Consider the following 25,981-nt stretch of genomic DNA (forward strand, 5'->3'; position numbering starts at 1 on the left):
TCGTGGGTAAGGAAGTGGTTGAAAACACCGAAGGGAGAGTTGTGTGATAGGGCGGGGTGGGATCGGCTCCGAGGAACTGGCTTTGGTAGTGGGAATGGAGAAGAGGAATCCCCATCCGCCCCCGCAGGAAACGCTCCAGTGATTGGAGCTGTGTGTGCTTGTGTGTGCCGGTGTGTGAGGAGGGGGTTAGCTCTGACTCCCGCAGACATCATCACGCATGACGAAGCTACTTCCCCTCACGCAGTCCAAGGCGCACACGCGCGATCCACGACCACGCCTGCACACACTCGACACACACAGGGTAACCGAGGGTCCGGTTGCCATGGCGAGCAGGAGCGCTAGAGCCCTGCCGCCCCGCCCGCCCCCGGCCGAGCCCGGTCAACTCCATCTCTGATTGGCCGCTGCTTCCTCATTATGCAAATCATTTGCGTAGACCCGGCGGCCAGCTGCCTTACGTCATCAAACACGGGGGCTGGGGCTCGGGGCTCAGCTCCGGGAGAGCTCGGGCGGGAGCCCAGAGAGCGAGGCGCGGGGACCTGAAGCCAGACCCCAGCATCCCGCCGCTTCGGCCCGGGCCTGCCCCGCCCCTGCCCCGCCCTTTTCCAGCCCGCCCCACCCTTTCTACGCCCCTCCATCCGGACCCCGCCCCCGGTGCAGCCCCCCCGCCCTCGCTGCCCGGGTCCCGCCCCCTCCCCCCCTGGCCCTCGCCACCGGTCCAGGGAGGGGACGGCGGGACAGGCGGGACCGGCGGGAGGGCGGACCGGGCGGGGATATGGCCGCGGCGCCCGGAGGGTCTGCGCCGCCCGCCGGCCCCGGCCCGCGCCTGGGTTTCAGCACCGCGGACAGCGGCGTCGGCATGAGCGGGCTAAACCCGGGTCCTGCCGTGCCCATGAAGGACCACGACGCCATCAAGCTCTTCGTGGGGCAGATCCCGAGGGGCTTGGACGAGCAGGACCTCAAGCCGCTGTTCGAGGAGTTCGGCCGCATCTACGAGCTGACGGTGCTGAAGGACCGGCTCACCGGCCTCCACAAAGGTGCGCGGGGTCAGCCCAGCCCAACCCTGCCCAGCCCTGCCCAGCCCTGCCCAGCCCCATTCCGATTAGAGTGCGGCCCAGCCCAAATCCCAGCCTCAACCCCAGCCCCAACCCTAGCCCTACCTAGAGCCAGTCCAACACCAGTCTAATACCAGCCCATTTCAGCCCAGTCTTCTTCCCAGATCACAGAACACCCAACCCAGAATTTTCTCTCTGACATCCTCCCTGTGATCATCACTCTGGTCCCAACATGTACTCCACTCTAACCTCCAACTCCCTACCCTTCACGTCTCACATCCCAACACTCCTCGCCTTTCAGCTGGACTTCCCTCTATCCCTCCCATCAGACATCTCAAATCCTGGAATTTGGAAACTTATTCCACCTTCTAGGTCTCTGACACCTTCAATCTCCCAAACCCTGGACCCAATCATTCCTGAACCACCATCCCTCCACCCCCATCTGGTACCACCCCACTCAGGCCTAACCACCTTCACACACATTTTGGGCTTGCACCCCTCACTCTGGCCTCCAAGACCAGTCAACCCCCAGAACCTTCTTTTGATTCACACTGCCAACCTAAAATCTCACAGACCCAAACTCTTCCCTTCTTCAGAACCCATGCCTGTCTAAGTCACAAAATCCAATTCCCCTCCCAGGAGGCTCTCACCACCAAATTCTGCCTTCATGCTTAACAATAGCCCCAATCTCTCCTACTCCCATCCAGAATCCCAACACTGTCTTCCTTTTCTGATTTGAGTCCAGAACTCTGATCTCAGCTGGGAACTCCAGCCACCTCGTGCCCCCTCATCTCAGGTTTCTTCTCAGCTGAACCTACACTTCTTTTACCCTCTAATCTTCCCACTCCTGTGACACATATTTGTCCCTTCCCAATCCTCTTTATGGCCTCCTGCTTTCCCTCCCTCACAGGGTGGTCCTGGACCAGAGCCTGTGGACCAGAGCCTCAGGGTGGGTCAGGTTGAAGAGGCAGAAAGGGGTCTTCTCCCTGCCCTTGCTAGAGAGAGACGCACCACGGTCCTGTCCAGCCACACCCCTTTCCTCCTGTAGGGATAGGGAGGAGGCTTGTTTACATGCAGAAAAGTCTGTCCAGGCTGGGCTGGAGTAAGAGAGCCAGAGACACATGTCATACATGGGCAGGGGAAGGAAATTATTTGAGAAGAAACACCTTTTTCTCTCCCCACCTTCACCATGCTGCAGTTTCAGGGTTTGTGGAGTGGGGGAGGGTCCCCAACTATCCTCCATGATCTTTCCAGGAGAGAAGTGGTGGGCCCTGGGTAACAGCTAAATGTACTTTCCTAAGGGCTAAGAGCTGGAATCAGGCTGCCACCTTTTCAACTCAGAGGCTTTGGAGAGTTCCTAGGCACACTAACATAGAGGCTCCAGGAAAATGCCCATAGAAGATCCGGGAGCAGCTATGAAGCAGTGCATCTTCCACCCTCCTGGGTGGGGTCATTTTTAGAGGGGCATGAAATGACAAGACCATACCATCCAGATTCCTTCTAACACAGTCCAGCTGCCCAGCTGTACATCGATCCATAGCAATTTATTTTCTTATTTTCTAGACATTTATTTCAGTATGTAAGTACAAGCTAATCTTTCTGAGCCATCTGTACAGTAAGGGAAGTGTATAGAATACCTTTAATTCTCACTCAAACACCATCAGAGTCTCTGAACTGTTCCCTCATCCTTTCTCTCTTTCTCTCTACACTTAGTTCTAATTCTTCCTGTTGTTTTTCATTCATCTGTCCTTCAAGCCATGCTTCTCTGTCTTTTTATCCCTCCATTGTTCCACTCCCTATCCCAGGTAGTCACACAGGGCTCCTTTAGGCAGCAGCTAGGCCCTCGAGCCTTTCTGAGAGGGCCCCAGCCCTGCCCAGTTCTGACGTCAGCTAATATGGCTTGGTGGCAGTAGATGGAGCAGAGATGTAAGCGGAATCAGGTGTTTGGTGATTTATCCCCAAACCAACCCACAGCTCTTGAAGGCGGGGTTGCCTTGCAAGATCACTGGGGAGGGTCTCCAAGTCAACATGTTCTCCACCTTCTCCCCAGCAACAGTGATGTCCAAAAGCCAGAGTGACTCGTTTTCTTTTTGATGGCTGAGTACCACGGGGGGCAGCCACAGTGCTTTGAAAACAAGCTCAGCCTAGGAGTTTGGAGATTCCAAACCCTATCCTGCCACTTGTATACTCTCTGGGCTTCAGTTTCCCTATTGATATGATAAGAGTTTGTCCCAGGAGTTCTCTGAGGTCACTTTAACCCAATGAATGGCAGATATCCGCCCACCTTAAGAGGGCAACCACATAGAAGACATTGGAGAAAATGTTCCCATTTGCCTTTGAAGTCTGCTGAGGTCTAAGTGGAAAAGTGTACCAAGCTCCTAATGGCTTCCCACATCCACTTTCTCTTCCTTCAGTCTTTCTCCTTCCTACACTCAGAAGGCTGTTTTTGAAAACACAGACCTAATGTCACAACCCTTTAGTGGCTCTCCGCTATTCTTAGGAAAAAGTTCAAAGTCCAGACTGAGGTTATAGATGAGCTGATACCTGCATACCTCACTGGCCACTCTGCCCCTAAGTTGCCAATCTCCAACCATACTAGCCTTCCATCCATTTCCCCAACACACTGAATTCTTCACTCAGTCATCATATGTACTATTCTCTCTGCTTGAAATAATCGCCACACTTTTTGTTACCTCATTAACACCCGTTTGTTATTGAGAATTCAGTGTGTTCTTTGAGACATTCCTCAACCTTGTGGAGTTAGATACATCCCCCTCATGATCCTTTACATGATCCCCCTGAGGGCAGGAAATGTATCTGTCTTGTTGCCACTTTACCTTCAAGCCGTCATAATGTCCCACCATAATAAGTATTCAATAAATCTTTTCTGAATGAGCGAGTGCTCAATGACTTTTGGAAAGGAAGAAATCTTGGCCCTGTGCTTCCTAGCAGGCTACAGGTTCTGAGGCTGGACAAAGAGGGGGTAGGACTGATCCTTTGGCTCAACCCCGACTCCTCTCCCCTGTATCTACTGGTTCTTTTAGAGAAGTCAAATTTGGGGCACGATAACTATTTAAGAGGCCCTATCTTGAAGTCCTGGGAGAGCTGACAGATCAAGTTCCTTGGATAGGATTGGAAGTCCCTAGAAGCTCCTACCTATAGGACACCCTTAAACCAGTCCCATCTTCCAAGCCTCAAAATTATCCCTTCCTCAGACTCAAACTAGGAGGAGGTGTTAGGAAGGAGTTCTGGGGTCCTGGGGTCCCAACCTTTCTCCTCCTCTTCTGTCTCCTCCCATCTGAAACTGAGTTGGGAAGGAATTGAGGCTGATTCTGAGAGACTTTGGGAGTATGGATCCAAAAAGGAAAGGGGAGGCTGGGATTAAGGCTGAAGGCAAAGCTTCTTAGGGAGGTCTAACCCTAACAGGATTTATGGCTGGAGTGGGGAGGGGAGATGTGGGATTGTATTAGCATGTGACTGGGTGTGGGTACACATGTTCGGTAGGCAAGAGGCCACGAGCAAATGAGAAGGAGCCAGAGCCTGGGACAGAGGCACACGAAGCCCCTCCCTTCAGAGAAGGTGGGAGGCAGAGAAGCCTTCTCAGAAGTAGTGTCCTTGTTTAAAGGAGAGTGGCCTTGAGTTTGTCAACTTAATGGGGTCTTTCCAGGAAGAGTATCTGGGGGTTTCAGGAAACCCCCTGAGCCAGCCTCTTCCTCCCCAGGCTGTGCCTTCCTCACCTACTGCGCCCGGGACTCTGCTCTCAAGGCCCAGAGTGCACTGCACGAGCAGAAGACCCTGCCAGGGGTAAGTCCACCAGGGTTGGGGGGTGGGAATCACCTCAGGCTGGGGACATGCCCTATGTGCATGTCAAAGCAGCATATAGGGGCTGGGCTGGGACCAGGAACTAGAAGAAGAGTCATCTTTCCAGGAGAGGACTGACCTGTACCCTTAACAGCTACAGGTTATGTGTTATGTTCAGTCTTCTGGTCCAAAGAAATGGGCTCAAGACTCTTGGGCTAAGTGTACCCTGCCCATATTTAGGAAAGGCATTACTGTTGTGAGCTACGCTAGAGTTTGTCCACGTTGGCTAAAATCATGATTCAAGGTGTCATTTGTCACTGGTGCGAGCATATATGCAGATACAGGGAGGAGAGGCTCTGCTGGGCTGGTATCCCACTTCCTCCAGTTCTAGGGTCCTTGATGGCACTTCCCTCTGGTCCTCTTCCTGTAATGTTTTTCGGGGTGTCTTGACTCACCAAGATTGCTTTCCCGCCACACCCCAAACACTTAGCTAAAGTTAAGAGAGACCTGATTCCACAGGCAGCTAGGCTACTGTGTATCAGTGGTACTTGACATGGCCTTGGCTAATGGCTAATCACTGGACAAAAGGGAAAGTGGGACCTACTGTGGAAGGAAGAAAGTGGTGATTGTTAGGAACTAGTGTGGGTTCACCAAGAGCAAGTCATACTACACAGCCTCATTCTTTCTTGTCCAAGGAGTGATATGTCTAGAACAAGAACGCTATGCAAATGTCCTGGGCAGGCCAAACCTGGGACTCATATCCAGTTCCAGGCCTCAGATTTAAGAGGGTCATTAGCCTACCAGAAAGAGACTAGGATGGGATGGGGACATAAAATATATTATGGAATGATAATTTGAAGAATTGGGGATATTTAGCTGGAGAAAATAGGGTTTAGTGGGGGCTGCAATAGGGAGGCATCATAACATGATAATTAAGAATACTAGTTTTTTGAGACTCACAGACTGGACTTGAATCCCAGCTCTGCCATTTACCACTTCTGTGTCTTCAGATACATTACCAGAAAATTTCCTCATCTGTAAGGAGTGGGTTATACTAACACTTAGCTCACTGGGCTATTGTGAGGATGAACTGAGGCTTAGCAAGTGCCTGGCACAGAGTAAGATCTTGATACATATTACTGTTGGGGTGGGTAACCGCTTTCAGATCCTGAAGAGGGATTTGGTTTCCTATGGGTGGCCTCACAGAGCAGGAGCAGGATAGGTGGGGTATAAAGAACAGATGCACTAATTTCAGCTCAGTGTAAAGAAGTCATTTCTCTGAATTGGAGCTCTCCAGCAATAAGACAGGCTTCACTTAGAGCTGATCACGCTGTTATTGGGGTGTCAGATCCTAGAACCAATCCTTGTAATTGAAGGAACTTGAGCCTCGCTCTTGAAGACTCAGTGTCAAGTAACACTAACTTATCACCCTCGCCAATCCTCTGTATGCAGGCTCTGGAGTCAGACAGACCTGGGTGTTGATCCAGGCCCTACCACTCACTAACTCTATGACCTTGAGCAAGTCTTTACCTCTCTAAGCCTAAGCTTCCTCATCTGTGAAATTGAACTTGTAGGGTAGTTATAATAATTAAATGAACTAAGTCATGTAAAGTGCTTAACACAGATCTTGGCAGACAATAAGTACTCAATACAGGTTAGCTGGTGGTAGTAGTAGTAGTAGTAGTAGTAGTAGTAGTAGTAGTAACAGCAGCATTACTAGGAGTAATAGTAGAAGTCATTACTCATCCAACCTTGGGAGTAAATGACTTCTGTCACTGGAATTGAGTCAATGATATGAACGGTAACACTCCATGTGGGAAACATCATGATAAAGGTGGAGAGAGAAGAGGAACAGATGGGTGTGAAATGAGGCTGGAAGTGTAGAGGAGGGGCCCCCCATGTGAGCAGGGGCCAGACCAGAGAGAAGATCCACAGAGGGCAGTGGCTGAAGAGGAAACTTTGAACTCCAGGCTGAGGGGTTTGGACTTTATCCTGAAAGCAAATGGAAGGCACTGAAAAAATTAAGATGAGGGCTTCCCTGGTGGCGCAGTGGTTGAGAATCTGCCTGCTAATGCAGGGGACACGGGTTCGAGCCCTGGTCTGGGAAGATCCCACATGCCGCGGAGCGGCTGGGCCCGTGAGCCACAGCTGCTGAGCCTGCGCGTCTGGAGCCTGTGCCCCGCAGCAGGAGGGGCCGCGATAGTGAAAGGCCCGCGCACCGCGATGAAGAGCGGTCCCCGCACCGCGATGAAGAGTGGCCCCCACTTGCCGCAACTAGAGAAAGCCCTCGCACGAACCGAAGACCCAGCACAGCCAAAAATAAATAAATAAATAAATAAAATAAATAAATTAAAAAAAAAAATTAAGATGAACTTTGGGAGAACAAATCCCCTCCTCAGGGACTTCCCCGGTGGTCCAGCGGTTAAGAATCTCTCTTGCAATGCAGGGGATGCCAGTTTAATCCCTGGTCAGGGAACTAAGATCCCACATGCTGCGGGGCAAATAAGCCTGCACGCTACAGCTAGAGAGAAGCCCGTGCGCCAGAATGAAGAGCCTGCACACTGCAATGAAAGATCCTGTCTGCCGCAACTAAGACCCGATGCAGCCAATAAATAAATAAATAAATGTTAAAAAAAAAAAATTCCCTCCTCAACCAGCCACAGGGCTCCACAAGAGACGGGGTACCTGGGGTACTCTATGAGGCTGAGGGCACCTGAGATAAGGACAGTGAAGCCCTATACTACTGAGATAATTTCTGGGAGAGAAAAGAGAAATAATAATAACTAACATATATTGATACCAGACAGTGTTCCTAGCACTTTACAGGTTCAAATTCATTTAATCCTCTATGAAGAAGGTATTGTTATTGGCATTCCCATTTTATAGATGAGGAAACTGAGTCATAGAAAACAAGTGACTTGCCCAAGGTCATGTAGCTACTAATGCAAAGATGTGGGCTTTGAGTGCAAGCAGTCTGGCTCCAGAACTCATTCTTAACCACTTAACCACTGCGCTGTTACCTGAGCCAAGCTGGTGGCAGACAGGGGTCTAAAGTTCTGGAGGGGATGGTGACTGGGTACGTCTGCCCCCCTCACCCTTTCATCTACAGGCTTCCAACATGGCCTGACTTCCTCTTGTACTGCCAGGATTGGCTTTATTCACCCTCCTCAGCTTAACAAAGTGAAAATTAATATTTAATTATTCTCCTAAATGAAAATCAATGGCCCTGTTGGCCAGCCCCAGCAATGGCCGAGCCATCAATCTTTCTTCTGGGCCTGCCAGGGGCAGCAGTAGCTTTAGTCACCTGGCCTCAGGCCCACCAGCATGGAGAGGAGGGTGCCCAGCTCTCTGTAGGCACTGGGTCCTGGGCACACCTGCCATCTGCTGGAGAAGCAGGGACAAGACTTCAATCTGGACTCTGGCTGGAGGCAGGCAGGACTGTTGCTGTGGGACTAGGAAAGGCTGGGTCAAACCTAAAGAGAAAGCCTGAACCGCTAGGAGAAATTTCATGTTATCTGCTGGACTGGGACCTCCCCTCGGCCCCCCTCCACCAGCTCCCTGCTAATTTCTGTCACCTATCAAAGCTTGGTTCCCTACTCAGGACTTCCTTCAAACCTCAGTGGTCTGTCCCATCTTCTACAGCTTCTTCCCCATGAAGCTAGAGCTACTTCTTTCAGCCTCACTTTAGGCTTCAGAATCCACCTGAAGAAAGTGAGGCCCAACCTCAGCCCCGCCTTCTGGGATTCAGAAGGTTCCCTCCTGGCCCCACACTTGTCTCTCTCCATGCTCATGCTCTCCTTTCCCCTGGGCATCCATCCCTTCAAACACCATGAAGGAGACAGACATAACTGAGTACATTTGCTTTTGCAGGTTGTGCCCTGCACAAAACAGCTTGAGTGGAAAAGGCAAACAGGGGCTGAAATCCAGCCATGCTCTATTGACCAAGCCATGCACATTATCACAGGACTGTGTCAGCCCAGAGGAAGGGGGACATTTTTCCTAATTTATCCACAGCGTTGCCTCTTTGTAACTCACACAAAGGCACTGTATGTGCTAGCAACTGCCCAGTGCATGAGCTGGCGCCTTTGCCCTCAAGGAGCTTCCAGCCCAGAAATAACCTGTTGCACCTCAGTGGGGTTTAACCTCTGGGCACATAGAAGAAGCATCAGGGGTGGAGAAGGAGGAGCTGCTTCACAGAGGAGATGCTGTCTGAGCTGAATCATGATCATACTTCATCATGTTTGAAGGCCTAGAAACCTAAAAGACAAAAGTATCCTCTGGAATTCTGGGGACAGTCAGGGAAAGTGCCCAGCAAAGATGTCTAAGGCTCCAAGTGAATGGAGAGTATCCTGCATGTTGGGCAGCACAGGAGGCAGGACTAACAGGTTTTGGCTCCCAGTCTTAGGATCTTGGGCTTTACTGGGCGGCTTGCAATGGGGAACTGTGGGTGGATTTTAAGCAGGGAAGAGTGAAGAAATGGCATTGAAAGATCACTTTGGCTACAGTGTGAATGCTGGGGTGGAGAAGACGCATTGCTGGAGGCAGATGACCCTCTGGTAACACTTGCTGAGGGCATGTGAGTGATGATACTGGCCTGGAGCTGGGGTTAGGGTAGGAACGGAGAGGAGAGGATGGACTTGAGAACTATTTAGGAAATCCATATAGATTCTAGAACGAATGGGACTTGGCAGTGGGTTGAATTAGAGGAAGGGGGTGAGGTAGAACAAAGTACTGAAAATGGTGGTTTCCTTTCTATCTGCTCCACTCTTTCTTGCACCCATGACACCTCTCTTAGACCAATCAGTAGTCCCTTCTTTGGGGAGGTTCCAATAAGCATTCTTCCCATGGTGAGGGGAAAGGGCTGAGGGCATGAGTGCTGAGTGGAGGGAAGAGTTGTGATCAGGACAGAAGAGTGTGAAGAGGGCAATGTGGAGCCCAAAGGCAGGAATTTTTGGCAAGTCAAGCAGGGAGAAGGGGTAAGGTCTTGCCTTCCCTGTTGCTTACAGGGGCAGAAGGACTAGGACCCCGTGCGTGTCTGTCCTGCCTCTGACCTTCTCCACTCCACCACTTGGAGTAGGTTGTCCTCTCCTCTTTCTGACATACTCTCCCTTGATTTCCCCTCCAGGGCTGGGCCCTGAAGCAGAAATGTGCCTGGACTCGGGAAGGTCTCAGGGGAATAGGTGCTCAGCCAAGGGCAACAGCTCCCGTGAGGTCCCATGACAAGTTCTTGGCCAAGGAAGCAATGCCCTCTTTTCTTCAAAGGGGAACAGTGATTACTTGACTCCACTTCCACATCCCTCCCCTGGCTGTGGCAGGAACGAGGCAGGGTAGGGTTGCCCAGGTAGCTCATGTGGGCAGCTCTTTTTCTCCTTTAGCCACAAAGAACATACCTAAAAACCGGGTGTCCTCCCTAACCACTTCCCAGTGGAGACTGAAGGCCCAGAGCCTGGGGAGCATTACTCTTCCCAACTCTGTCATCACCATCTTGGGCTCCTCCCCTGAGGACTTCCCCTGCACCTCCTAGCTCCCAAACTACCAACTTCCCCAACACCTAAGCCATAAGCCTGAGAGTCAGCCAAAATTCCCTCCTCTCCCTCAGTCCCCACATCCAATAGAACTTTAGTCCAGTTGATTCTTCCTGAACATCTCCTGAATCTGTCCATTTCTTTCTGCCCTAGTCCAGGTCACCCTCACCCCTTACCTGTATCACTGATCCTCCTGCCTCTAATCTTTCCCTTTCCAATCCTTTCTCTGCATAATGACAGCTCATGGGATCCTTCATAAGACAGATCCCTCCCCTACTTAATATCCTTCCCTGGATCCCTATTGCCTTTGAAATACAACAAAGTCAAAGTTCCTTGTCAAGGTTTTCACAACCTGCCCTGATCTGGCCCCTGCCTACCCTTCAATTTCATATCCTTCCACTTAAAACTCACACGAACAAATACAAACAAACAAAAAATTTATTACATCTGGTGCACCTACTAAGATCTTGCCTTTGTCATTTTCGCCACACCCCTTCAAGGTGGGATCCTGAGTCCCCTTTTACTAATGTGGATACTGAGGCTCAGAGACCTTAAGGAAGTTGTCAGTGATGGAGCCAGGATTTAAACCCACGTCTATCTGACTTGGCAGCAATATGTACTACCCTAGCTCCCTCGGTGTCAGGTGCCCACCAGAAAACCCTTGCTCCTTCAGACTTGCACTTCCCTCTCCGTACCCCAGCCACCTGGAGTGTTCAGCCTCCAGCCCCACCTCTCCCACGATCTCCACATGGCCCAAATGACCCCAGTGCTGCAAGACCCAGCTCAAACCCTGCCTCCCCCATGAAACTTTCCCTGAGCCAGCCTCTCCAGCTGGAGTCAGCCTCTCCCACAGCACTTTACCTTGCACGCCTCCCAAGGTCCTGGTCCCTCTGTGCCTCCTTATTTGTGTTCATGTCTTAAGAACGGAGCTGAGTGACACAATGCAAAAATCATGGACTTCAGTGTCAGGCAGACCTGGAGGCAAATCCCAGCTCAACCACTTACCCACCATGTGATCTTGGACAAGTGATTTAACCCCCCTCAGCCTCAGCTTTCTCATCTATACTATGGGAACAATGGCACTATCTTGCAGAGTGGTTGGAAGGAATTTAGAGACAATGTATGTAAAGTGCCCCAGGAAGGGCCTGGTACATCATGGGCTCTCTGGAAATGGTGGCATTATCTTCCCCTCTATACGCCTTTGAGGACAGGGTCCTAGGGTCATCGCTGTCTCCCCTGAAGGGCCCAGCCCAGGGCTCTTCACAGAGTTCTGGACATACTGGCAACATGCCCGAGTGGTGGAAAGTCTAGGTGCCCAGCCTCCGAGACCTGGACTCTGCCAGGTCCACGTGGGACATGTATGTACCACCTAATGCCCACTCTCCATCAAACAGTGGTGGAGAGGGGGAGGGGGAAAAGGGACATCCTCCAGGGCACCGATGAGCTCCATCTCCCCAGAAACCCAGCCAGGGAGGCAGCTGCCATGGAAACCACTGCTGTTACATGTGCTCGTCACTCTAGGCTCCAGCGAAAAATTCTTAGGATCTATTTAAGAACTAATAAAATAAGGATGGTCTTGCTCACCCTCACTGCCCCCTACCCCAGGCTTCTACCCTTCTGCCACACTCCTTCCTACCTTTCCTGCACCCCCCTTTCCTGACCCCTTATCCCCTCATTTCCTTCCCATCTCCCCCAGTATTTCTCTCTTTCCTTGCCCCTGTGTAGGTCTGTCTTACTCTCTCATCATTTCTGTCTTCCTATGTCTCTTCATCTCTCCCTGTGTCTCTGCTCTCCATGGCTCTGTCTCTTGGTCTCTCCTCCACAGTCACAGGTGGCCATGCCCAGGGACGGGTCCTGTCCTCCTGGTCCCTGGTCCAGGCCAGTCCAGACCTGTCCAGCTCGCCCTGATCTCCTTGGATTGATCTGTCACCCCTCTAGACTGCAGCCCGAGTCCTGTCGGTGTCTCGGTCCTCACCCACAGCCTGGTACACTGCAGGTGCTCCACCACCAGCGGGTGGGTGTGTAAGAGCGCATAAGAACCTGAGCCCTGGGTGGGAGGGGGATTGCGCTGGTTCAGGCTTGGCCTGTTTTCCTTTCCTTTCCTTTTTTTTTTTAAGCCCTCCCCACTCCCCCTCCCCCAAATTTGATCCAAAGGAAATTGCTCAACTGTGACTGCCAGGGCGTTACTATGGTTACTAGGTAGCACTTGTGGCTATGGTAACAGGAAGCTGCCTGTTGTCTCGGCAACAAGCACACTGGTAGGGGATGGAGTGGCCCCTGATTGGTGCAGAAGCATTGCATTTCCTGAGGGGAGGGGGTCAGATCATCACCTTCTCAGGCCAGATGGCCATCAGTACCCCTCCCTCCATAAACAGGAAGGCTGCTGTTCTTTCCTTCCGGCACTCAGCTGTCTGCCCCTCAACAATAATTCCTCACATCCTATGCACCCAGCTCTTGGCTGTTTACAAAGACCTTTTGCGTCCCCATTATGTCACATGATCCCCACAACACCCATGAGAGGAAGGTGAGATGGGGATTCAATCATGAATTCTCTCAGGGTGGTTGGGGGATGGGAGTGGGTGGGGTATATATCGAAATCACCTAGGAGCGTTTACAAATTATACAATCCCGCAACTTAAGAGTCTGATATGGTTCCCAGGTGATTCTTATCTACCCCTGATCAGGGAACCCCTGAATTAGAAGGTGAAATTGGTTGGTGGGGGAGGGTATGGAGGGAGGAGTCAAGCTGCTTTCCAGGTTTATGGCCTGGATGACTGGAAGGATCAGGTTTGGGCAAAAAGATGAGCTCTGGTTTGGGTGTGTTGAGTGGAAGGTGCCAGTGGACTTTCTAGGCGGGGTGTCCGGCAAGAAGCTGGGCACATGGGTCTGAAGCTCAGGAGGGAGGTACAGGCTGGAGACGCAGGGCTCTGAGTCATCACTGTGGGGACAGGAGCTGAGGCTGTGGGTGTGGATGAGATTAGCCAGGAAGAAAGGGAAGAGTGGGATGAGTAGGGCCAAGGAGGGTGCCCTGGAGAACTCCAGCATCCTCAGGGGAAGGGGTCCCAGGGAGGGGACTGAGAGGGTGAGGGTAGAAAATATGGTGACCTAGAAGCTTGGGGAAGGTTTTTCTCATTTGACAAGTTGAATCTGAGAGAGGATGGCTTACTCGAAGTCATACAACCATTAAATGGCAGAGTTGGGGGTAGATAGCCCTAAATCTGATTCCCAGATTGTTTAATCTAAGTGACACAGAGAAGTATATTCTCAGTTTTAGACACAGAACACAAATCTGCCCTCCTATCCAATTCCTCGCACCCAAAGCCTTTAAGGAAGTCCAGGAGCCAGAGGGACAGGCCGCACATGGTCCCTACACAGAGCCAAGGCAGGAGAATCTCTTTGACCTCCACAGTCCCTCCTCTGCTTGCCCCTGAACTTCCTATCGCCTAATCCTTCAGGCTTCAGCACCTTCTAAATTCCTGCCTTTAAGGGAGGAATCTTGGAGAAAATCTATAATCCCTGTGTGAGAGTGGTGGGGTGTAGAGTTCAAAGGGGTGAGGGATTAGATCCTGAGGAGTCCAGGGGTGGAGAAGCCAGGGCAGGGCCAGGCAGTCACGCTGACTGGGTGTGTTGGTCCGATGTCTTTCAGATGAATCGTCCCATCCAAGTGAAGCCGGCTGCCAGTGAGGGCCGAGGAGGTAACTTGCCTGCCTGCCGAATCGCAGGGTATCATCCATGTCGGGGATGGTGGGCCCACTTCTGGAGTCAGGCCTACCTAGGGTTTATTACTAGAGCCTCCCTGGGTAAGGGGGGCAAGTAGGGAGGGACCAGATTACTTAGCACCAGACAGCTCAGCCATCCCAGGTCAGACTGAGGAGAGATGGGGTCCCAGCATCCCCAGACCCAGAAGAGGCAGGAGATAGAGGCTGGACACAGAGGAAGGGAGTTCTTGCCACCTTGCCCCTGGAGAGAGTTCATTCCTGTTTTAACAGGTGGAACTTCCAGGTTTGTTTGAAGAACCAGGTTAGAGTTATTTTCCTTTTCCAGATCTTCTGATTACAGAGGACTCAGTCCAGTCTGGGTTGGAGCCACTCATTCCTTCATTTCAGTTGCCTTGGGAAAAAGATGAGGCTGGTAAGGCAGATTTTGTAGGCCATATTAAGGAACTGAACTCTATGCTGAGGACCATGGAAAGTCTTCAAAAGTTTTTTTTTTTAGCTGCACTGTTTCCTAGTGCAGAAAGACTAATGCTCCTTAAGAACAGGAGGGCTTGAGAGCCTGTGCTTTTTTTTTAAATCTTTATTAGAGTATAATTGCTTTACAATGTTGTGTTAGTTTCTGCTGTAAAACAAAGTGAATCAGCTATATGTATACATATATCCCCATATCCCTTCCCTCTTGCGTCTCTCTCCCACCCTCCCTATCCCACCCCTCTAGGTCGTCACAAAGCACCGAGCTGATCTCCCTGTGCTATGCAGCTGCTTCCCACTAGCTATCTATTTTACGTTTGGTAGTGTATATATGTCCATGCCACTCTCTCACTTTGTCCCAGCTTATCCTTCCCCCACCCCGTGTCCTCAAGTCTGTTCTCTACGTCTGCATCTTTATTCCTGCCCTGCCACTAGGTTCATCAGTACAATTTTTTTTAGATTCCATATATATGCGTTAGCATACAGTATTTGTTTTTCTCTTTCTGACTTACTTCACTCTGTATGACAGACTCTAGGTCCATCCGAGCCTGTGCTTTTTGACAACCAGCCGAGTTCTGGCCGGCTTCCATGCTGGGAAAGCAATACTAGCTTCTGGTGTCAGTTCTTGGTGTCTTTCTTGCCCTTGGGTGTTAAATCATTCCAAGAAATCTGCCTGGAGCCCTCCCTGACATTTGCTGACTCCCTCTTAAATAAGACTCTCTCCCCACCTTAGGGAGGTCAGCCATGGCTTTTTATTAGGTAAAAGAAGCTGCCCAAGATCAGGGAGAGAATGGAACTCAACTGACAGACATTTATTGACTCCTAATAATTCTGCACATCCTCTCAGACTTCAGGCTCAGTGTCCACACCTACAAGGGACTCTAGTAGCTTCATAGTTCCATTGTGGAGTTCTTTCCTCCAAGAAGTCCATTCTTCCTCCCTTTAGATTTTCTGATCTTTGGTCTTTGATTCTCCACTTCTGGTCAAGATGTCATCATCCCACTTTGTCTTGAGGAGATATTTCCAAGCTTCCTCCCTCTTCTCCAAACACACATCCTCCTTTTCCATCTCATTCTTTCCAGACTGGTTTTTGAGAAGTTCCAGGCTGCATACCAAACCTCTGGTTCACTTGTCCCAAGAATTTCTGCCTCTTGGGAAACTGTTAGGCATCAGGGCCAATGTTGGCCATCTTCTCAGCCCTGCCCACAAACACTAGACAGCTGAGAGGTCACCTGAGAGTACTTGAGTGAGCTAAGAAGCAGACAGGTTGGGCTGTAGTTTGTTCAACCATCCCACCAATATCTTTTGAGTAACTTACTCCACATTAGGAATGCAAGGCAGACCTGGCACCTGGCCTCATGGAGCTCTGGAGCTATAAGGGGATATAAACAGTAAAACAAAGCTATCATCCAGTGTGATCAATGCTTTCCAAGTCCTGGGGGATTGAAAAGCATTGGGGAAGACATGGGGCACCTTAGTCTGGGAGGTCAAGGTGGGCTCCCAGAGGTGGTAATATTTAAGCTGAGATCTCAAGGATGAACAAGAAGTCGTCAAATAGAAAAAGGAGAAGCAAGGGAGCAAGTATTTCAGGCAGAGGGAAGAGCAGGTACAGAGCTCAGAAGAACATAATGCAACTTGGAGGCTGGTTCAGGAACTAAATCCAGGATGCTGGGGCCACACTCGCTGCTTGGAGTCCAACACCCCTTGCCAGGGTGAGGGCCACTGCCCAAAGGAGGCCTCCACTCCGATTATGCTTCTTCTTAGCCCAGTCCAGATGTCTTGGTCATCTGGGATCCCAGCAGTGGCATCAGCATGAGTTTTATCATTTGCTTCCCCGTTTTTGTACAAGTTTTTCAGGTGTAATATCATTGACACATTCTGTACATATGGCATTTCACCTCTACACCTGTTCAGATTCCGAGCAGCTCAAGAGAGCAGGAAAAGAAAATCTAGCTGAAAAGAGGTCTGCCTGGCAGTAGAATTCATAATTTTAGTAGTTATGTATAACATAGCTATTTCTTGACAAGTGACGGCTTTTTTTTTTCTCTTAACATCTTTATTGGAGTATAATTGCTTTACATTGCTTAAGTGATGGCTTTTAAAGAGCATATACTCCAAAGGCATCTATGGATAATCCTTCTTGCAGTTTTGGATGACCAGATCTCTCAATTCTTTCGTGTTCCCACTCAAAGTCACCAAATGTTCCCTGATACACATTTGGGAGAGAAGAGGCTTATGTACTAAGTCTTGCAAAACAGTTAGGTCTTTACAATGTACAAGTATTTTACTACCAACTGATCTGTGTTAGATACTAATCAAAATGTGTTGCTTCTCTTCAATGCTATTATATATCTCTTCAAAAGTGAGTTCAGCTCTCTGCTGAATTTTAACACAAATTAATGCTTTAGAAGCTCAACTTCTAAAATGGTATTGAATTTGGTTTTGAGATGTAACATTTGACACCAATGTAGGACAGCTTGTCCCATTCAAGTCTCACCTCTGTTATCCCAAACATTCTATAAACCTTCAGAGTTAATGGTCACAGCTGCCCTGATACAGTTAAGCCTTTGAGCTTGCATATTTTAAAATTATTCCTGAAATTAAATCCTTTGTTTACAGTTGATTAATAATGATTTTTACATCTTACAAAAATACTGGTATCAATGCAGACATAATCAAGGGGGTATCAAGGCAAATGTAATCTTCCAAAATTTTGCCATTTTTTTCTGGAAGGGATTATTAGATTTTTCTTCCCATAAAACAGGGATCACTAACTCAAATGCTATAGGAGCCAGGTAAGTAACCCTAAATGGGTGAGACTGTCATGACATAATGAAAGTTTTCTGTTTTAATTATATTAAATGTTGGCAACTAATTCCATTTTTAAAAGTGGGCCAGCACTGTGACAGCCTAACTAAACCTATCAGGTTTGCTTCTTCGGTCCAAAGACTGCCATTTTCTTTCCCATCTGCCATACAGGAGTATTCTATTATGTACACATGCATGAGCTTTTTGACAAAAATAGTTACTTTACATTCTATCTCTTGAATTTTCATGCCAATGCAACAGAGTAGTATTACTCTTATTTTTAATCACTAGACATGAGGTTTGTGGTTGAAATAACCTATTTTTTATTTTATTTTCTTATAACTTCTATTATATATCTGTTTTATTTTCACTTCCAGCCAATGTTGTAGAAATCAAAGTGTTAGCACAGCAGGGGAGAGCCTGAATAGAAGTAAAATTGTTTTCATTGAAAAAAATGTTTAAAGCAAATTTATAAAAACATTTTTCATAACACCTTGGAAAGATACAGAGACATCCTGTCTTCTTCCCGCTATAACATTACCTACAACATCATTGTTCTTAAAACCACCCATTTGTTCCTAGAGACCAAACGGCTCCTTCTAAATCTGAAAGATCATAAGACTCTCTGTATAACCATGCTCTACAGGTCACAGATAGTCTCATGAACTTGATTCCCCCCCACAAGCTTCTAGAATAGGTAGGGCAGGAAGAGCTATTTCCTCCAAGCTTCCAAATAAGGAAACAGAGGCTCTGAGGGCAAAGCCATCTCTGACTTTCCCCGTCTGACTTGGAGTCCCCTCGTAGGCACTTCGAAATAACCTATATTTTAAACACACTGTATGTTGCATTACTTTTCGAAGTTACTGGTAACACTTGCACATTCAATGCTTACAATGCAATAATAGTAGCAACACAAGATCTGCCCGATAGAAGGTCTGGGGTCCTCTTCTTTCATGGTCATCCCTCGTAGCCTTGGTGGCACTCAGAGTGCATCCAAGTCTTCATAGACTATATTATAGTAGGCTTTTAATGTATGCCAGCCCTATGTGTATGTTTATACATATATATTTATACATATGTTTAATTTATCCCAGTTCCCATAAATTCTGCAGTCAAGTCCCACACTGTTCATATACTCCATGCTCTGTGCCTATATTTTACATCCTGTGGCATTGAACAGTACACTCCTTTTTTTTTTTTCAATAAATTTATTTATTTATTTTTGGCTGCGTTGGGTCTTCGTTGCTGTGTGCGGGCTTTCTCTAGTCGTGGTGAGTGGGGGCTACTCTTCGTTGCGGTGCGCGGGCTTCTCATTGCGGTGGCTTCTCTTGTTGCGGAACATGGGCTTTAGGCACGCAGGCTTCAGTAGCTGAGGCACATGGGCTCAGTAGTTGTGGCATGTGGGCTCTAGAGCGCAGGCCCAGTAGTTGTGGCGCACGGGCTTAGTTGCTCCGTGGCATGTGGTATCTTCCCCGACCAGGGCTCGAACCCGTGTTCCCTGCATTGGCAGGCGGATTCTTAACCACCGCGCCACCAGGGGAAGTCCTTTGAACAGTACACTCTTAAAGGAAAATTAATCTAATTTTCCAAAATGAAATTATCTCATAATATACTAAAGGCGCCCATTTCTTTTTTTTTAAAATAAATTTATTTATTTTATTTATTTATTTTTGGCTGCATTGGGTCTTTGTTGCTGTGTGCAGGCTTTCTCTGGTTGTGGTGAGCGGGGACTACTCTTCGTTGTGGTGTGTGGGCTTTTTGCGGTGGCTTCTCTTGTTGCGGAGCACGGGCTCTAGGCACACAGGCTTCAGTAGTTGTGGCTCATGGGCTTAGTTGCTCCGTGGCACGTGGCATCTTCCTGGACCAGGGCTTGAACCCGTGTCCCCTGCATTGGCAGGTGGATCCTTAACCACTGCACCACCAGGGAAGCCCAAGGTGCCCATTTCTAATTAAATATACATACTGCCAAAAACTTTTCCCTCAGCATTTGTGTTTAATTGAATGTGAACATTAAAATGTTTGCCTGAATGAAAATTCAAAGTTCATGTATTTCAAATTGTTAAATTAACCTCAAATTACATGAGGTCAGAGCTAGGGATCCCTAAATCCCTCAGACAATGGTAACTAAATAGATCTATTTTATCTGCTCTTCAGCATGGAGACTCTGGTTGATTTTTCCTAGCTTAGATTATCTCTACTATGGAAACACTAAAAATAAGTTGAACTGTAAGTACCAATCATATAGGGAAAGTATTTTTTAGTTCTAAGGCAAAATCTTCAAAATCACTGAACTACTGTATTTTCTTTCCTATCTTTCAAATTTTATAACATAAAATCAATAAATTCATAAGTCACAATTGTGATTGCTCTTTCCCCAACTTGGCTGTATTTTTTACTTAGCAAATATTTACAGATCCAAGATGCTTACGGTACAGAAATAGTTTAAGTAATAAATCCATGCAATCTTTTCACTTTAAGGGTTTTTTTTTTTTTTTACTTTAAAATTTAAAACTTTCTCTGAGGTAATGCCTCTGTTTTTTAATCTTCACATTTGGTTTAACTCAAAAGCCAATTATCTGTCATCACATCAACCCTCCTATAACCATCCTATAATTGTTTAATTTCTGCCTGAATTTGCAAGGGTTTGTTTAAATATCAGCCTGGATTTTGAGTAATAAACATATATTACTATCAAACTAAGTAAGCCATCTTTTACAATTTTTTTTTCTAGGATTCTATTCTATTCAGTGTTTAACAACCAAACTTTAAGTTAAAGTTAAACTTTGAGCTAGAATTTTCAGAATTTCTTAATACTGGGACATATTCTCTGGCCTAAATCAGACACGGACCTTAGCAACAACTTTTCTATTAGTCAGTTGACACTCGTATCTGTCTTTGATCCTCACACTGATTTAATTCTAAAAAGTATTCTTCCAACTAAAACCTGACTAGATAAGGCTCACAGTACTGCATAAGACCTGGTAATGTCAAGTTAATGTTTCACTTCCTGAAATGCATTCTACCTCCGAAGGAAAAGAGTGGTGCTTTCCTTCAGTTTGACTCAGAGTGGATCACCCAAGGCTAATTGTTGTAACACTTTTAGGCCATGGCTATGGCTGAACCTCTGACAAGCCCTTCAGGTACAAGTGTATAGCCCACAAAAGAAAAATGCATCTCCGGAGGCTGAGATCTTCTCTCTTAAGGGAACCTGAAAGCCCAGGCTTGGTCTACCTTTCTTACTCGCCTCCTGGCTCTCCTGGATCAGGATGAAGGAACAGTGGAGTCTCTGTTCTTTCTTAATCTAAGTCCCTATTTTTCAGACCTCCTCCTTCACTGTATTTTTTTTTAATTGGGGTAAAACAGACATAACATAATCTTTACTATCTTTACCATTTTTAAGAGTACAGTTCAACACTGTTAGCAGTACTCACATTGCTGTGCAACCTCCAGAACTTTTTCATCTTACAAAACTCAAAGTCTGTACCCATTAACCAACAACTCTCCATTTCTCCCTCCCTCCAGACCCTGGCAACTGTCTTTTTGTGACTGGCTTATATCACTTAGCATAATGTCCTCAAGTTTCATCCATGTTGCAGCATGTGTCAGAATCTCCTTCCTTTTTTTTTTTTTTTAACGTCTTTATTGGAGTATAATTGCTTTACAATGGTGTGTTAGTTTCTGCTTTACAAAAAAGTGAATCAGCTATACATATACATATATCCTCATATCTCCTCCCTCTTGCGTCTCCCTCCCACCCTCCTTATCCCACCCCTCTAGGTCGTCACAAAGCACCGAGCTGATCTCCCTGTGCTATGTGGCTGCTTCCCACTAGCTATCTATTTTACATTTGGTAGTGTATATATGTCCATACCACTCTCTCACTTCGTCCCAGCTTACCCTTCCCCCTCCCCGTGTCCTCAAGTCCATTCTCTATGTCTGTGTCTTTATCCCTGTCCTGCCCCTAGGTTCTTCAGAACCATTTTTTTTTTTTTAGATTTCTCCTTCCTTTTAAAAGCCGAATGATATTCCATTGTACATATATACCATATTTTGTTTATCCATTCATTGGTTGATAGACATTTAGGTTGCTTCTACCTTTTGACTATTGTGGATAATACTAATGTGAACATGAGTGTACAAATATCTCTTTGAGACTGCTTTCAATTCTTTGGGATATATACCCAGAACTGGTATTGCTGGATAATATGGTAATTCTATTTTTAATTTTTTGAGGAACCGCCGTACTGTTTTCCATAGCAGCTTGTACCATTCTACATTAGTGCACATACATACATAATTTCTCCACATCCTTGCCAACACTTATTTCCCCCCCCCCCTTTTTTTAATAGCAGTCATCCTGATGGGTGTCAGTTGATATCTCGTAGTTTTGATTTGCACTTTCTTAATTATTAGTGATTTTGAGCATCTTTTCATATATTTGTTGGTCATTGTATATCTTCTTTGGAGAACTATCTATTCAGATCTTTTGCTCATTTTTAAAAATTGAATTATTTTTGTTGTTGTTGAGTCATAGGAGCTGTTTATATATTCTGGATATTAAACTTTTATCAGATATATGGTTTGCAAATATTTTCTCCCATTCTGTAGGTTGCCTTTTCACTCTGGTTGTGTCCTTTGATGCACAGTAGTTTTAAAATTTGATGTACTCTAAAATTTCTATTCTTACTTTTGTTGCCTGTGCTTTTGGTGTCATATCCAAGGAATCACTGCCAAATGCAAGGTCATGAAGCTTTTCCCCTGTTTCTTCTAGGAGTTTTGTAGTTTTAGCATTTATGTTTATCTTTGATCCATTTTCATTTAATTTTTGTATACAGTACGATGTAAGGGTCCAACTTCATTCTTTTGTATGTAGATGTCCAGCTTTCTTAGCAACATTTGTTTAAAAGACTGGCACTCTTGTCGAAAATCATTTGACCATATATGTGAGGGCTTATTTCTGGCCTTTCTATTCTACTCCATTGGTCTAAATGTCTCTCTTTATGCCAGTACCACACTTTGATTACTGTAGCTTTGTAATAAGTTTTGAAATCAGATAGTCTGAGACCTCCAAAATTCTTTTTTCCCCCAAGATTATTTGGCTATTCAGGATCTCTTGAGATCCCATATGAATTTTAGGATTGATTTTTCTGTTTCTTAAGAAAATGCCACTGAAATTTTGATAGGCATTGCATTAAATCTGTAGATTGCTTTGGGTAGTACTGACATCTAACAACATTAAGTCTTTCAATTCATGAACATAGGCTGTCTTCCATTTATTTGCGTCTTCTTCAGTTTTCTTCAGCAATATTTTGTAGTTTTCAGGCTACAACTCTTTTGCAGCCTTGTTTAAATTTATTCCTAAGTATTTTACTCTTTTTGATGCTAAGTGGAATAGTTTTCTTAATTTCATTTTCAGATTGTTCATTGCTAGTCTATAGAAACACAATTGATTTTTTTTGTTGATTTTTTAAAATAAATAAATAAATAAATAAATTTATTTATTTATTTATTTTTGGCTGCATTGGGTCTCTGTTGCTGTGTGCAGGCTTTCTCTAGTTGCAGTGAGCTGGGGCTACTCTTCGTTATGGTGCACGGGCTTCTCATTACGGTGGCTTCTCTTGCTGTGGAGCACGGCTCTAGGCCCGCGGGCTTCAGTAGTTCTGGCATGCAGGCTCAGTAGTTGTGGCTCGCGGGCTCTAGAGTGCAGGCTCAGTAGTTGTGACGCACGGGCTTAGCTGCTCCACGGCATGTGGGATCTTCCCAGACCAGGGCTCGAACCCACGTCCCCTGCATTAGCAGGCGGATTCTTTTTTTTTTAAATAAATTTGTTTATTTATTTATATTTTTAATTTTTGGTTGCGTTGGGTCTTCGTTGCTGTGCGCAGGCTTTTCTAGTTGCGGCGAGTGGGGGCTACTCTTTGTTGTGATGCGCGGGCTTCTCATTGCGGTGGCTTCTCTTGTTGAGGAGCATGGGCTCTACATGCACGGGCTTCAGCAGTTGTGGCTCGTGAGCTCTAGAGTGCAAGCTCAGTAGTTGTGGCACACAGGCTTAGTTGCTCTGCAGCAGGTGGAATCTTCCCGGGCCAGGATTCGAACCCATGTCCCCTGCATTGGCAGGCGGATTCTTAACCACTGCGCCACCAGGGAAGTCCCTGTTGATTTTTTTAATAGGAGAACTTTGCTGAATTTGTTTCTTAGTTCTAATAGTTTTCTTTTGGAATTAAAGCTCTCCTTGATACTCATCAGATCTGATCAGGAGACTTTGTTTCCCCTGGATATTTCCTTCACTCATTTCCTAGTCTTCCTTGGCTCCTTATGCTGCAATCATCACTGAGAACGTCAGAGCATCAAATGCTGCCATCAATAGGATCTCCTGCGTTGGTATTTGGATGGAAAGGTGGACTGGTAATTTTAGGATGTGTCTGATGGTTGGTACCCCAATGCTGAAATCTTGTCCCTGCACTGTTTCTACAATCATGATATCCCACCAACATGGAAGTGAGTGGCTGTGAGGGGCTTAGAAGCCAGAAACTTGGGACTCCTTTGGGCCAACTTGGGCAGAGCCTTCTTTCTAGAACAGCATCTTGATACCTTTCCTGAGGAAGATGGAGCGGACTGACTCTGACTCTGGGCTCCCAACCCCATCATTTGCTACATTAGAATCCCTGTATGACCAGCTGCGCAAGACAGCTTTATGGAGATGAACCTCTAGGGTCCAAACAACTTGGTTTGGGGTCAAAAAAGCATTTGGTAGAAGAGCAAGGAGTACACATAGGTGGCCATCACGAAAATGCAGTTACACCGTTCAACTGTGTGTCTTTCCAACTATGTCTCAACTCCACACTGATGCTATCTTCCAATTCCATCCACTCCAGGAAAGTTGAGCCTCCCAGTTTGAATTTCCATCTTTCTAGGGACCCACCCACCACTCATGGAATGATTTTATTCAGACATTTCCGACCTACCTCTTACAGAATCCTCTTTCTACCAAACTGGTATAGTTTGACCTACAGGATATTGCATTTTCTGGGCTATATCCCATCATCTCCATCTCTCTGGGAGCATGCATCAGCCCTCAAAATCTTCAGGGCTGTGGATTGGCGGGCTACTCTCAGGAGTCTAGCCTGTAATTCTCTTTGACCAGGTCTCTTAAGAAATTTATCCCACCATTTCAGGATCATCTGATGCTTATATTCACTGTGACCCAGATCATCCTCCTGTCAAACACCATCAAGGTCCCTGTAAAGTGGCAAAGAGGACACCAGGATTCAAGGTGATACCTGTGAAATGGGCAGCATAGAGATTAGCCCATAGCCCAACCTCATTTCAATTTCAAATTCTGTACAGCCCAGTAGTCTAGAACCATAGAGTCAGTGCCCTATCATGGAAATGGAAATTCTTAATTTGGGAGACTCTCACTGGAACAGAAGGATCAGAGAATTTCATGGTCTGTGACATGAGCTGTGACTGACCACCATCATCAGAAAAGAGCAGAAAGAGGAAGAGCAGATGAAGGATTGGACCACTGTTCACACAAACCTCTTTTCTGTCCTGGGGGTTCCATCTCAGCCATGATCTCTCTCTTCCTACCTAGGGCTACCTGGATGCTGTTCCATGTGGCATGACAGCTTACCTAGGTGCTGTCACCATCTTGCAGACCCTACCCAATGTCACAGCTGCACTATAAGTTAGGGCATCATGAAGCCCTGAGACTCTGGAGACCCTAGGAACTTCTCCAGCCCCTCCTGGGCCTCTTGTAGCCGCATGGGCATAATTTAGTTTCATAGCACAGAACAATAACAATCTCAGAGGGTTTGATTCCCTGACCAAATAGGGCCTGTCTTCCAATGTCAAGGCAAAGCCACCATCAGATTAGTCAAGAGAATCATGAAAGACCTTTCCTGACTTCTCAGTTTCCTGAAGAGAATGATCTCAGATCCCTCTTCATACACCGTGTGGAATTCTATTCTCTGTCTTTTAGATCAGTGGTTTACAAAGGACTTTCCTTGGAGCCCCCTCGAGGGAGTACCAGGGGAAGATGAAGCAAGAGGAACTCCAGCCCTCCTCTTACTTTTCTGGCTTTTCCAAGCAGTTCTACTTTTCTCTTACATTTTGAGCTTCATCCTAATATTTTTGTTAGAACAATGGATTTCACAGCTGTTTTAAAAGGTTAGGAAACCAGTGATCCATTCCAAGGGCACTATTCTGTGGCTAACCCTCCCAGGAGTGAAGTACACCCACTGGTTTGTACTCTTACCACAGAAGGTTGGTACCTCTACTGGAATTCTGGCCACAAGTACATTATCTATCCTTTCCCCGTCAGGATTTCTGGGCAGTAATCCTCTGGACAGAGGGCAGGATTCTGCTGAAACACACTCTGTCTGTCCCATATAAGCCACAGCCCCTGCCCTCCATACAGACACAGCATTAACAGGCAGGCGACAGATACCAAGGTACCCAGGGCAGCCTAGGCTGAACCCCACACCATCCAGGTGAAATATGGACACACACACATAGCCTTGTTGGAGATTCCCTCCACTGCTAATTTTGGCCAGTCTGTTCTTCCTTTTCACTGTCACCCAGGCTTCAGTCTATGACCTTCACCAGC

At 47.0% G+C, this 25,981-nt stretch overlaps 1 protein-coding gene across 1 annotated transcript in view; it reads left to right on the plus strand.

Moving 5' to 3' along the window:
* Positions 1 to 772: 772 nt before the first annotated feature.
* CELF6 (CUGBP Elav-like family member 6) overlaps positions 773 to 25,981 on the plus strand; it is a 30,421-nt gene continuing 5,212 nt past the window's right edge. The window contains exons 1-3 of the mRNA XM_057543161.1: positions 773 to 1,034; positions 4,774 to 4,856; positions 14,025 to 14,073. Of these exons, the coding sequence (XP_057399144.1) occupies positions 773 to 1,034; positions 4,774 to 4,856; positions 14,025 to 14,073 (394 nt within the window). The remainder of the gene's footprint in view (positions 1,035 to 4,773; positions 4,857 to 14,024; positions 14,074 to 25,981) is intronic.

This window comes from Balaenoptera acutorostrata, chromosome 3 (genome assembly GCF_949987535.1).
Source record: "Balaenoptera acutorostrata chromosome 3, mBalAcu1.1, whole genome shotgun sequence".
Lineage (NCBI taxonomy): Eukaryota > Metazoa > Chordata > Mammalia > Artiodactyla > Balaenopteridae > Balaenoptera > Balaenoptera acutorostrata.